Genomic DNA, 12,556 nt, shown 5'->3' on the forward strand with positions numbered 1-12,556 from the left:
GAATGTGAATACAGGAGACACAATCATATTCGTGTACAGTCCAGTTAGGAATTGCGTATTGTCCTATGCAACATGTGAATGTTGATATGAGAACCAGCTTTTGATTTTCCAGAATATTGTGAATTTGAATTCTGAACATTAACTGTTGAATTATTTTAGCCTTCTATCATTTAATCTAGCAGTTTATTTTCAAGTAAATTTAGCAAGATTTTAATTGTTGGTTTCCTAGGAATTTGATAAAACATTTTTACTTATATGTTGAAGATTTTGGACTGTTTGTTTCAATTGGTGTGGTATTATCTTAGAATATTTTTGATTAAAACAGTGTTCTTAATTTTGCATAGTGTATTTTTCAAACCCTTGTTATAGGTAATTATTTGGGCTGTTCTTCTTTTCCTGATTTGCTGTGAATTGTAAAGTGGCTTCAGATGGCCAGACAAAGATACAATGAAAATACAAGGGACTGTTTTTGCCTTTAAAGGTTGAAAAGCTCAAAGAAGAGATTTGTGAGTATCAAAAGAATGAGAAACCAGGACCTGTATTGCCTGGAATGGATGAAACAGAAGAAAACGCATGTTGCTCACTGCAGGTATTTTCAACAGCTGATTTTCAGGTTGCTGTTTGAGAAATTGTTTAAAATTTATTCTTCTCTTAAGTCATAAAACACGAATAAGAATATAGCACAACTGTGCTCTCATTCTAATTAGGCAAATTTTGTGTATTTCCGTTCTAGAATTTGAATGTCTCTCAGTGATATGGAGACATATGACTTCAGGACATATGGGGCTTAGGATTTTGCATTTAAAGTTAAGAACAAATCTCAGCTAGTGGAAATTGATGTAGCCTGATTGGCTCCATTACACTCCTAGTGGGACTGAGAGTAGAAGATTCTGCTTCCTCTCTATTTACACTGTAACTTATATACATTAGGATGCTCTTGGGTTCAGTCATTTCCAAGATTTCTTCTTTATGTTTTTCTTAAATCTCTGCTGACTTTAAATATATTCTTTAGATGCAAGATAAAAAGGATCCAGCGAGGTTTGAAGAAGAGTGTGCTATAGACAAAACTGACTCAGGTCAGGAAAGAAGAGATCAGAATAAGGAGGCTGTTCATAAAAGGTGAATGATGCAGAAAGCCCAGGGGGAATGGCTCAGTCATTGCAGTTATAACCAAATTCAAATTGAAAACACAAGTGAATCTGATTCATGTTTGCTTCAAAATCTCAATCTTGACAATGAGAATTGTCCTTTCAGTTGTCACCTCCTATGTCCTTCCTCAGCTGCTTCCATATAGCCCAGTCCAAGAACCCACTAGTTCTCCCAGGGGCAGATTTCCCTTCTTGCAATGTTAATGTCACTGATGTGGGAGCATTTACTGAGTGCTTTAAAAGACTTTTAATATTAGCTTTGTTCATTTGTTCATAAATCATGAACACTGGAGGTAATAAACCTATCAGCTGGCGCCTAGCCCCCAGAGTTTCAGAAGATTTCCCTCTAACATGTTCTCCATGGCTTTCTCCAGCCTCATGTTACATTTCTTAAGCAATGGGGCTTGCAGTACATCCTTTGGAAAATGATTCGATAGTCTGATACATTTCGCTGTCAGGAAGGTTTTCCCTAATATCCAGTCTACATTTTCCTTCTGCATCCCAAAGTCCTGCTGCTTTGTTGTTGCTTGTTTTTTGCTACCATATTGTGTTGCAAACTCCTAGCAAGGCCTTTTCTTTTTAATCTAAACCCCCAGACTGAGGTCTTCTAGAGGGTCAAAGCTTGATTTCTCCTGACCTTGCCACTGCAGCTGCTAAGGGGGGCGGGGGGGGCCTCCTGCCTGTCCCATCTCATCTGCTCCTCTTTGGATGCATCAGGCAAAGGAGGGTCCTGGCTTGTCTCCATCACTCTTTGGGCAGCGGAATGGCCTGCCGCTGCCACTGCTGCTCCCACCTGACCCTAACCCCCTGGTCCTCGCCACCCCCACCAGTGCAGAGGGCTCTGTGTGAGTAGCCAAGCAGGGGATGGGGCTGAGATGCAGCAGGGGATGGCTAAGGTGGGTCATGTTGGGAATGAGACTGCAATGGGGTCATCAGAGTCCCAGGTTACCTGAGTCCAGACCTGAAATCACCAAGGACAGAAATGGCTCATCTCTGGAGTTTATAAAATACTTCTGGAGAGCCTGTGTCCTCTCCCCAAACCCCTACCCAGTGGCTGGCCTCTGCTAGGTGGATGAAGAATTGTAATGGCTTTGGTTGTGTGAATATATGTTAATTTAGCAATTATAGCACCAGTGATCCTTTGTCATTGGTGTCTAGGTGCCGAAAGGTAATAGATGACATCAAGGGCAGGAATTTTCAGCTCCTGCACAAGCTACAGAAGCTGCAGCGGGAACACGAGGATTTGGTTGAACGTAATGAAGAGTTAGAATCGATTCTGGGAGAGACTCAGAACCAAACCAGAGAAGAGAGAGAACATCTTGAGGGTGAGATCGAAGGACTTCACAGGAAAGTAAGTCAGAATTAAAGAGCACCAGATATTTCTTTTTAACTTTTATCTCCTTTTGGGGCTATGCATGACAAATAAAATAAAATAATATTTTATACAACACTGCATGTTGCTGTGCTGTTTGATTCAGTACTTATACAACTAGCAACATCCACCAAACCCAGAAATCTGGGAGAAGAGATGGAAAAATCAAACAGTTAATTAATGACGCTCGTGTTTTGGAAGTAAGGATTCCTATGCACACGGCCTCTATCTGTGAGGAAGATGACACTGCTATTTAAAATGGCTTCCAGTAGTACTGAAAAACGACAGAATCACTGACAAAGAAATTAGCTTCTGAATCATTGGGAATTGGGCAGGGCTTCCATTGGTAACTGTTTCCTTCTGGGGCTGTGTAACTGCTCAGATGGCCTGAGCCAAGGGTGCATCAGGTTTAGGGATTGTCTTTTTGGAAAGCCAATGAGGAGAGTCACGTAGTCTCAGTAATAGTGGGGTGTATAACTGGACATCTGGCATGTGCTCAGCAATAGCGGCAGTGCTGACCTGCCTCAGGGAGGAGCTGCAGCTGTGTTGTGCCGGTGGACAGAGGAATAGCATGTGGGTTGGCAGGGTTGGGGGAAGTGGAGAAGCAGGCATGGGTGTGAGAGCAGGAGGTGGACTAAAAGTGATGCTGCAGAATTAGTGCAGGAGAGCCAGTATGTGAGGAAAGCAAAGGCTGCAGTGGAATGGGAGTGCTGCAACTCTGACCTCTGAGATGGCCCCACTGTAGAGGTGCTTCAGAAGTAAAGGGTAATGAATATCAAAGGGCGGTGCCTATGTTTTAGAGCAACTGGACGCTCGCTGAGTAGATCCAGCCCTGGTTCCTCCAGTTCTAATGGAGTTAGAGATATCCAGATAGTAGAATCCACACTGTTAACCAGCAGATACTCATGACCAGAAGTTATGCGTCTGCTGTGAACAGATATTTTGGGGGGGCTAAATATAATGCCAAAGGAAAGTGATAGTGAGGCTGAGGTTGCTGTCCCACTTGGAAGCTGACTTTAGACATTTATTACTTCCTCAGCCGTTTTTCTTTGGCTCTGAAATTTGTAATACTTCGTCTCAGCCCAAAGACAGTTCTTTCAGTAAATTTGCAAGAAAACTTGCTCAGCTGTTTTTGAATTTTGTGACTTTTTTTTTTTAAAAAGGTACCCCAATTGCTGCAGCAAATCCTCACTAGCAGGTACTAGCAAGCCCATGCTCCTAGTGCAAGGCATGTGGAGGAGCTCCAGAGCTCAAAGTCCTGAGCCATTAGCTCCAAGAGAGGTAACCTGCTGCACCTATAGTCTAGGTATAGCGCACCTGGTTCCTCCAAATGTCATCATCTTGTTCTCCCTGTATAGATCCACCCTACTGCAGCGTGCAAGTCTGGATAGCAGTTAGAGTCAGTTATTGCTGTTTATTGCAGGGTTTTGCCTCCATTTCCGTGTGCGTTCGGACTCATCACTGTGATGTTGATATTCTCCAATGACTAGAACCAGTAAGAGGATTGGCTTTAAGTGCTGTCCTTCATATGGACCCAGGATGTCTATCAGATCAGCATGTTCCATCCCTTACTTGTCTGTCAGGGGCATTCCCTGAGATTGTGTTTGGTTTGTACAGCCTTCATTCTTCAGGCCTGCAAAGCCAGAGGAAGCAGTCTCCAGCTCTTCCTTTTAGAATAAGTTCTTGAGGCTCCATTGGTCGAATCTAATACCGAGGGTCTGGCTAACTTATCCTCTAAAGACTTTCCAGCTACCTTGGCCACAGTCAGTGAGGGAACCTCAGTTCAGATCTAAGGAGAGTTCCTCAAGTCTGAGATCTGCCTTGAAGCCTAGAGAAGTCAGAAGAAACCTCAGCCTCATGGGATCAAGAAGCAGCAGTAATAGTTCACTCGTGTCAAGAAGGCTTGAATGAGGGCTGGCTCTGGAGCTCGCTTGGCACTGTTAGGTCCTTGCAGTCGAGCATTGCAGGTGCAGGTAGTGTTTTCTCCAGGTCTGCCTAGGTTTTCCCTTCTTCCTTTTTCCTCTTCCACTGTTTGAACAGGGAGCCTATGGCCTCCTGAGGCATCTGAAAAAACTACTCTTGATTCCTGTATCTTGAATCCAAGGACATTTAGATTCACTCTCACTGCCATGCGATATCACTCAGAATGTCCTTGGATCCTAAGACCCCAACACTTCTGTTTCTAGGAATGTTTGATTTTATTTTGATTCTGCATCCACCTATCTTGAACTCTTGGGGCCATATTCTCAGTTACACCAAGGCCCCATCACATGGCTCTGGCCTTAACGTAGGTGCGATTGTAACCATAGCAATGAATTGAATCCATCAGTGTCTCCTCCCATTCTTCTCACCATCCCAAGAAAAACCTTGGAGAACAAGCGAGTTTTTTATAGCATGTCCTGTAGGTCACCAGATTGTAGTTTGGCTCAAACCATTTAGGGACATGAGTTTCAGAGATCAGGACTCCTCACCAAGAACACCTTGGCACAAGCCCTTCCCAGGTTCTCCCGGAGGCTGACAGCATGAGCTCACAACTGCCATGGTGTTGCATCAGGAGGGAGGCAGTTGCTCAACCTGAGAAGACTTGAATCATTGAAGGATTTCTAAGCCAAAAACAACATGAAGCTGCACTCAGAAATTTGTGCTCTGGGTGAAATGCCATTTAGTACACAAATTGCCCCACTGTGCTCTAGATGCAATTTCTACATGGTCTGAAGGTGTAGTCCCAGGTAGAGTACATTATAGTCATCTTGCCTAGAGGAATGGGTGGTCCAAGGTGAGGTCCCACATCTGAAAGAAACAGACACAGTCTCCTTGCCAAGAGCAGAGGGTAAGAAATATTCTTGGGAACTGCTGCAAATAGGTTTCCACAAGACCCCCAGCTTGCAAAACTTAGAAACAAATGTTGGGAGTACCCAGTCCCTTGAAAGAATAAAAATGATTCCAGTATCTCCATCTGAGTCTTTCTTTCTCCCAATCTCTAGGCATTATCTCAATTTGAAATGGGCTGTGTGTCAGCCAGCCAAGCCCTCATCCAGGCCCCAGTCTCCATTTAGACACTGGGTAAATCAACCCACCACAGCAGCCAGAGGCAGAGATCGAAATATGTAGCCGGTTATCATCATCATGAGCCATGTTTTCTCGCTCACACCCCAATTGCCCTGTACACATGTTGAACAAGAAGAGCATCAGACCAGAACCGCATGACACCATTCAGGAGAAGAACAACTGCCCAATACTATCCTCTGGGAACTCTTGGTGCTTCACAAAATGTAAGATAACCACATCTGGTACAAAAATGCTAATAAGACACATTAATTAGATAACCTTATGAAACTCCAGCTCAACCTATAACATCCAGTTTAAACTCATGTCACGTCACAAATCTGAGGCATTTTACCGCTTGCTAGTTTTCCAGTAATGCAGATTGGTGCAGAAAGGTAATACCCCAAGAAGAGGAGTTTCTTGCTGTTAACTGTAGTTCATGTTGGTATAGATCCTTGTGTCCACTCTGTTCTTCTCAGTCTTTTCTCATGGGTTCTGATTAAGGAACTGGGGATGATGCTCCAACTGCTGACTTACTAATCTCAGTACAATGGCAACTCCCCCAACTAAGTAGGAGACTATGTCAGGAAGGGAAGAGAAGCACATTCCAGGACCACTGGCACTAGAAGAAAAAGTGGAATATTAGGGGTGTCCCATTAGGCATTTGATATAGAATCCTGGGCCCAGACTTAAAGGGCATGCGCTCCTTAGCGACCAAACTGTCATGGAACATTCTAGGTACTCGCAAGACCAGACATGTGACTCCATAAGTGGGCATCTGCAGGGAAAAATCAATGAAGAACATGAAGGGTAGGTGACTGTCGTCATAGAGCTGATAAGTGGGAGACCTCAAATCAGAAACAAGGTACTTGGGCTTGTAAGACTTTGTCTGACCCACCATGGTGCTGGGTCGGCAAGTCATTGAGCCTTTGAGTTTTCCTATCTGTAAAATGGCCTAAAAATAATACTTTGCCCTTTTGCAGCACTTACTCATTGGTAGCTTTCAAAGCAGCCCCATTTTACTGGTGGTGGAACCTGTGCATGGATTTGGAAACCTGTTTTCAGTAAGGCACAGTGGATAAAGACATGGCTCCATCGCATCAGAGATCTGGCCTGTGATTCCAGCTCTGCTGCAAACCTCCTCAATCTGTTGACTGCTCAGAACCTGATTTGTCAAGCATGGATAACTGTCAAATCCAAACCTACCTCCTCTGTAACAAAGCTAGGTGCTGTTCTCAGTGAGCGCTACTGAGGTGCTGAATTTCAATTAACACCCAGGCCTTCCAGCTGTAGGGCTGTTCAAAAACCAAGCGATGTCCTTGGCTCTTCATCTAGAAGCCAAGAAGACCTTTCAGTGGCCAGCCCCGGGACCAGCATGAGAGATTTCTCAAGAATACAGTGCGAATGCCATTGTGTCTCAGGTGGAGTCATCCAGAGATCTCATTACATCACACTGCAGCTCAAAATACCCTGTGTTCTGCTCCAGGGTACACAGAAATCAAGAGTTATTGGTGGATGCTTCTCTCTTCTATGGGAGCATGCAGCTGTTTCATACCTTGTCCTGTTCCTATCAATCTTCTGAGCTTTAGAATAAGACAAAGCACAGGATCATCATGATAACTCCATCCCAGGTCCATCAGGAGCAGTTATGCTAGGACCTGTGGGCTCCGTCTAGATTTATTTTTCCAATATTCCAAATCCCCATCCTCAGATCCAGAATCCCTTCACCTGCCAGCTTGGATCTTGGGTCCTTAATTCCTGATGATTTGCAGTTCTGCGCTGATGAGTTTAGGTTGGTTTGTAAGCTTTCTGCTTGAATGTCTTTTCCTGTTTCCCTTTTGTAGCAAGGAAACAGAACTGGGTGGTATCTCCAGCTTCTGAAAGGAGCACCTCTGAAAATCAGGCCATTTATGTGGGTGCCTAACTATAGATTTAGGTGCTGTGACAGACCCAGGCCAGTGGGGTGCAGGAGTCTGGTAGAGGGCAAATATACTGGTCACTGGGTGAGTAGTTTTCTGTTCCCTGAATGACCAGAGCAGGGTCTGCACGAGAGTAGTCAGGAACTTGCTAGAACCAATTAAGGCAGACAGGCTTATTAGAACAACTGCAGCCAATCAAGGCAGGCTAATCAGGGCACCTGGGTTTTAAAAGGAGCTCTCTCCAGTCAGATGGGGAGGAGCCAGAGGAGAGGAAGTGCGTGTGAGGAGCTGGGAGCAAGAGACACAAGGAGCTGAGTGTCATAGATAGTTAAGGGTTAATGTCTCTTTGATCTGTAAAGGGATAACAAACAGGGAACCAAACACATGACCAGTGGACCAATCAGGAGACAAGATACTTTCAAATCTCCGTGGAGGGAAGCCTTTGTTTGTGTTTTTTGGGTTTTGCTTTGTTCTCTCTGGGTCCTGGAAGGGACTGGACGTGCAACCAGGTTTCTTGCCAATCTCCCTGCTACAGTCTCTTATGTATTCAGAATAGTGAGTAATTTAGTAAGAAAGGCGGTTATAGTCTTTTGATTGTTTCTGTATTTGAAAATGTGTAGTTTTTGGAAGTATTTTAAATTGTATCTTGCTGGGGGGGAAGGCTTCTTTCTAGTTTCTGTAAGCTGACAGACCCAGTAACTTTTTACCATCTAAATTGCAGAGATAAACTTTTACCTTTTTTTCTTTCTTTTTATTAAATGTTTTGCTTTTAAGACCTGTCTGATTTTTCCCCCTTGTTGAGGTTCAAGGGAATTGAGTCTGTACTTAACAGGGAGGGAGGGGAGGAGGGGGAATCTCTTTGTTTTAGATTCACGGAGCTTGAATCTGTTTTGCCTCTGGGTGAGGGAGAAAGGGGAGGGGGAGAAGGGACATTCCTCCCTGTTTTAAGATTCAAGGAGTTTGAATCACGGTAATCTTCCAGGGTAACCCAAGGAGGGAAATCCTAGGAAAGGCAACGGTGAGGAAAGGGGTTTACTTTCCTTGTGTTAAGATCCATGGGGTCTGGGTCCTGGGGGTCCCTTGGGAAGGTTTTTGGGGGGACCAGAGTGTATCAGGCACTGGAATTCCTGATTGGTGGCAGCTTATCAGATCTAAGCTGGTAATTAAGCTTAGGGGAATTCTTGCTAGTACCCATATTTTGGACACTAAGGTTCAGAATTGGGAAATATTTTATGACACTGAGACTGAGAGGGTGTGCTGCTGGAGGACTAAGGAGTACAAGTGTTATCAGACACCAGGAGGAAGGTCCTGTGGTGAGGATAAAGGAGGTGTTTGGAGGAGGCCTTGGGGAAGTAGCCCAGGGAGGTGTAGCTGTCACACAGCTGTTACAGGAGGCACTTTAGACAGCTGCAAATCCATAGGGCCCTGGGCTGGAACCCGGAGTAGAGGGCGGGCCCAGGTTCCCCCCAAACCTCCCAACTCCTGATCAGACACAGGAGGAGTTGATCCAGACTGTGGGGGAGATCACTGAGGTGAGCAAATCTGCCAATAAGCGCAGCAGCCACCAAGATAGAGGAGGAACTTTGTCACAACTGGTGTCTGGAGTGGGATATTGGTGTGCACAGCGCGGCAGAAGAAGGAGGGTGATTTAAAAAAAAAAAAGATAGAGAGTTTATTTTTTTTTCCACCACAATGGAAGACTTAGTGTGGGCATTGCTACAAGCTACGGCGGCCCCGCAGTAGGCTACCCATGTCCAGGCAGCTGCCCAACAGGAGGCAGTGCGGCTGCAGCAAGAGACTAATCGCCTGCTGATGGACCAGGCTTCTCAAGACCGAGCTGTGTTGTGAGAACTGGTAAACCAGGTAAAGACCCTTACAGAGCTGAACCACGGCCATGATAGGACACAGTTCATACGGGCCAGCCATTGGCTGCAGAAAATGACGCAGGAGGATGATGTAGAGGCTTACCTTCTGGCCTTTGAGAGGACAGCCCTACGGGAGGCCTGGCCTCAAGATCAGTGGTCTGGCATCCTTGCCCTATTCCTGTGTGGAGAGGCCCAGAAGGCTTACTATGATCTGCCTGAAGAGGCTACAGCAGACTACCCCCAGCTGAAAGCAGAGATCCTGGCCAGATCTGGGGTAACGACTGCAGTGCGGGCCCAGTGGTGTCATGAGTGGAGGTACCAGGAAAATAAAACCCCGCGGTCCCAATTGTATGACCTCATCCATCTCGCACGAAAGTGGAGTCCGGAAGAGATACTAGAGGTTATTGACCGATACATGAGGGGGCTACCGCCAGACCTTCGTACCTGGGTAAGCCAGAATGAACCCTCCACCTATGATGAGGTTGTTGCACTGGTAGAGAGGCGAAGGACAGCGAGGGAGCTGGTCCGACCAGTTAAGGAAGAAGCACCCCAGGTTAAACTAGAAGCACTAAGCCCTAGAGCTCGAGTGACGGGAGCCACCAGGGGAGCCCAGGTGGAAAAAGAGAGGGGCTGAAGGCTCACCAGAAGCCACAATGAGTCAGAGAACTGAGAGAGAAGAGGATCATGAGGTTGGACTGCCCAATCCAAAGACCAGGGAATGCCTCGGGCTCCATATAGATGTTATGCCTGCGGGGAATGGGGACATATAGCTGCACAATGTCCCAATGCTGAGGAGCCGATGCAGTGTAACCTGGGGAACTGGGCAGACCCATGCTCCCCAATCCACCTTGGGGGGGTCTCACTAACTGCACATACGTATACCAGACCAGTAAAGCTAAATGGGGTAGAGACCACAGCACTGGTTGATTCGGGGAGTGCTATCACGCTTGTCTTGGGGAAGCTTGTGAAGTGTAGTCAGCTGCTGCGGGCTAAGCGTACGGGATAACATGCATCCATGGGACAGTTGTTTATTACCCCACCATCCCAGTAAAACTCGAAATTCAGGGGAACACTACTGAGGTAGCAGCAGGTGTAGTCCCTAAACTCCCATACCCGGTGCTCATAGGGAGGGACTTCCTAGGGTTTGGAAACTTACTCCCAGTAGGAGGATTGGAGGAAAAGGGGAACCCTGAAGTTAGTGAGGCCTCCATAGTAGACTGTCAACCCCCAGTTTTCTCTGAAATATCCCCAGATTTATTTTCCATTCCCAGACATGGTAGAAAGTCGAAAAGGGAAAGGAGGGCAGCTAAGGCCTTGGGAACCCGAATACTGACTCAAAGCCAGAGGGTCGCTCTCGTAGGCAGGCGGACCCGAGCAGCTGAAAAGGAGGCCACCCCGGAGGGAGAAGCACCCAAATCTGACCCCCACCCTAGTGTTTCTGAACCAGTAGAGGCAACAGAGACTGGGCCTCAGATCTCGGGCAGATTAGTCCCGGAAGAGGAAATTTTGGATGAGACCAGGCCGAAGACCCAAGGTATGACAACATTAGGAAGGAGGTGACTGAAATAGATGGGGTCCCTGTGGAAGGGAAAACCCAGGGACCAGGACCCTACTTCATAATGAAGAAGAATCTCTTATACTGGGTTGCACCAGGACAGGGGCAGAAGATACAGCCGGTCCTAGTACCTCACAAACACCAGAATGCTATATTAAGTCTTGCTCATAGTCACCTTTTTGGGGGGCATTTGGGGGTAGAGAAGACCCTGGCACGAATCCTACGATAGTTCTTCTGGCCCAGAGTACACGAAGAAATACGGAGGTACTGTGCGTCCTGCCCAGAGTGTCAGCTGCACAGTCCCCGTCCCCACCTGAGGGCACCTTTAGTACCCCTTCCCATCATAGAGGTCCCCATTGAGCGAATAGCCATGGACCTAGTGGGACCCCTGGAGAAGACGGCTTGGGGCCACCAATATATACTTGTTGTTTTAGACTAAGCTACTCGCTAGCCAGAAGCCGTCCCCCTGCGGAACACAGCCTCTAAAACGATAGCCAAAGAACTGGTGGGGATCTTTGCCCGAGTGGGGCTACCAAAGGAGATATTAACAGACCAAGGAACCCCATTTATGTCAAAGCTAATGAAGGACCTCCGTACACTGCTCCATATACATACCCTGAGAACTTCAGTCTACCATCCGCATACTGATGGATTGGTAGAAAGGTTTAACCGAACCCTGAAGGCAATGATAAGGAAGGTGGTAAGTCGGGACGGGAAGGATTGGGACGCCCTACTACCCTACCTTATGTTCGCTTTCTGGGAGGTACCTCAGGCCTCAACTGGGTTTTCCCCCTTCGAGTTATTATACGGGCGTCACCCCCGTGGCATACTAGATATCGCCAAAGAGATCTGGGAAGAGGAACCCAATGAGGGGAGAAACATAATAGAACATGTAATACAGATGCAAGACCGGATAGCCAGGGTAGCCCCTTGTCATAGTATAATTCCCAAATCTAGACCTTAGCGTCCAGGATATGGGTACTAGCATAAAGTCCTCTAAGCGTAATTACCAGCGTAGCGCTGCCACCAATCAGGAATTCCAGGGCCTGATACTCTCTGGTCCCCCAAAAAACTTCCCTGGGGACCCCCAAAACCCAGATTCCTTCAGTCTCACAACAGAGGGGAAAAAAACATATCCCTTCTCCCTCCTTTCCTCCTCCCAGATTCTCCCCGCCCTGGGTACTCTAGGAGAGAGAGACAGATTCCAGCTTCGTGAATCTAAACAAAGGGATTCCGCCCTTCTCCCCTCCCTTCCCTCTGTCCCGGAGAGAGACACAGAGATAAACGCAGAGAGCAGGTTTTTCTTCCCTCCTCCCTTTCCTTTCTCTCACCAATTCCCTGGTGAGTGCAGACTCCCTTCCCTGGAGTCTTACAAAAGATAACCAAAAAATCAATTAGATTCTAAAAAAAAGAGGAAAACTTTAATAAAGAAGGAAAAAACATAAAAACTGTCTCTGTAATCAAGATGGTAATTATACAGGGTTTTTAGCTTATAGACACTAGAAAGAAGCTTTCTCCAGCAGAAACACAATTTAAGCTACTTCCAGCAAGTACACATCTGCAAATGAAAAAAAACAAGTTAAAAGACTATAAACGCTTTTGGTACTTACTTACTATTCTGAATAGATAAGAGACTGTAGTAGGGAGATTGG

The 12,556-nt window shown here is 46.2% G+C and overlaps 1 protein-coding gene across 4 annotated transcripts in view; it reads left to right on the forward strand.

The window, feature by feature from the left end:
• CCDC30 (coiled-coil domain containing 30) overlaps window positions 1–12,556 on the forward strand; it is a 140,266-nt gene that overhangs the window by 64,289 nt on the left and 63,421 nt on the right. For all 4 annotated transcript variants that reach the window (XR_003997092.1, XM_030537478.1, XM_030537481.1 and 1 more), the window contains 3 exons: window positions 482–589; window positions 1,013–1,119; window positions 2,307–2,499. Coding sequence is in view for 3 of the 4 variants with exons in the window: in XM_030537478.1 (XP_030393338.1) it covers window positions 482–589; window positions 1,013–1,119; window positions 2,307–2,499 (408 nt within the window). In the remaining variant the exon portion in view is untranslated. The remainder of the gene's footprint in view (window positions 1–481; window positions 590–1,012; window positions 1,120–2,306; window positions 2,500–12,556) is intronic.

This window comes from Gopherus evgoodei, chromosome 18 (genome assembly GCF_007399415.2).
Source record: "Gopherus evgoodei ecotype Sinaloan lineage chromosome 18, rGopEvg1_v1.p, whole genome shotgun sequence".
NCBI lineage: Eukaryota > Metazoa > Chordata > Testudines > Testudinidae > Gopherus > Gopherus evgoodei.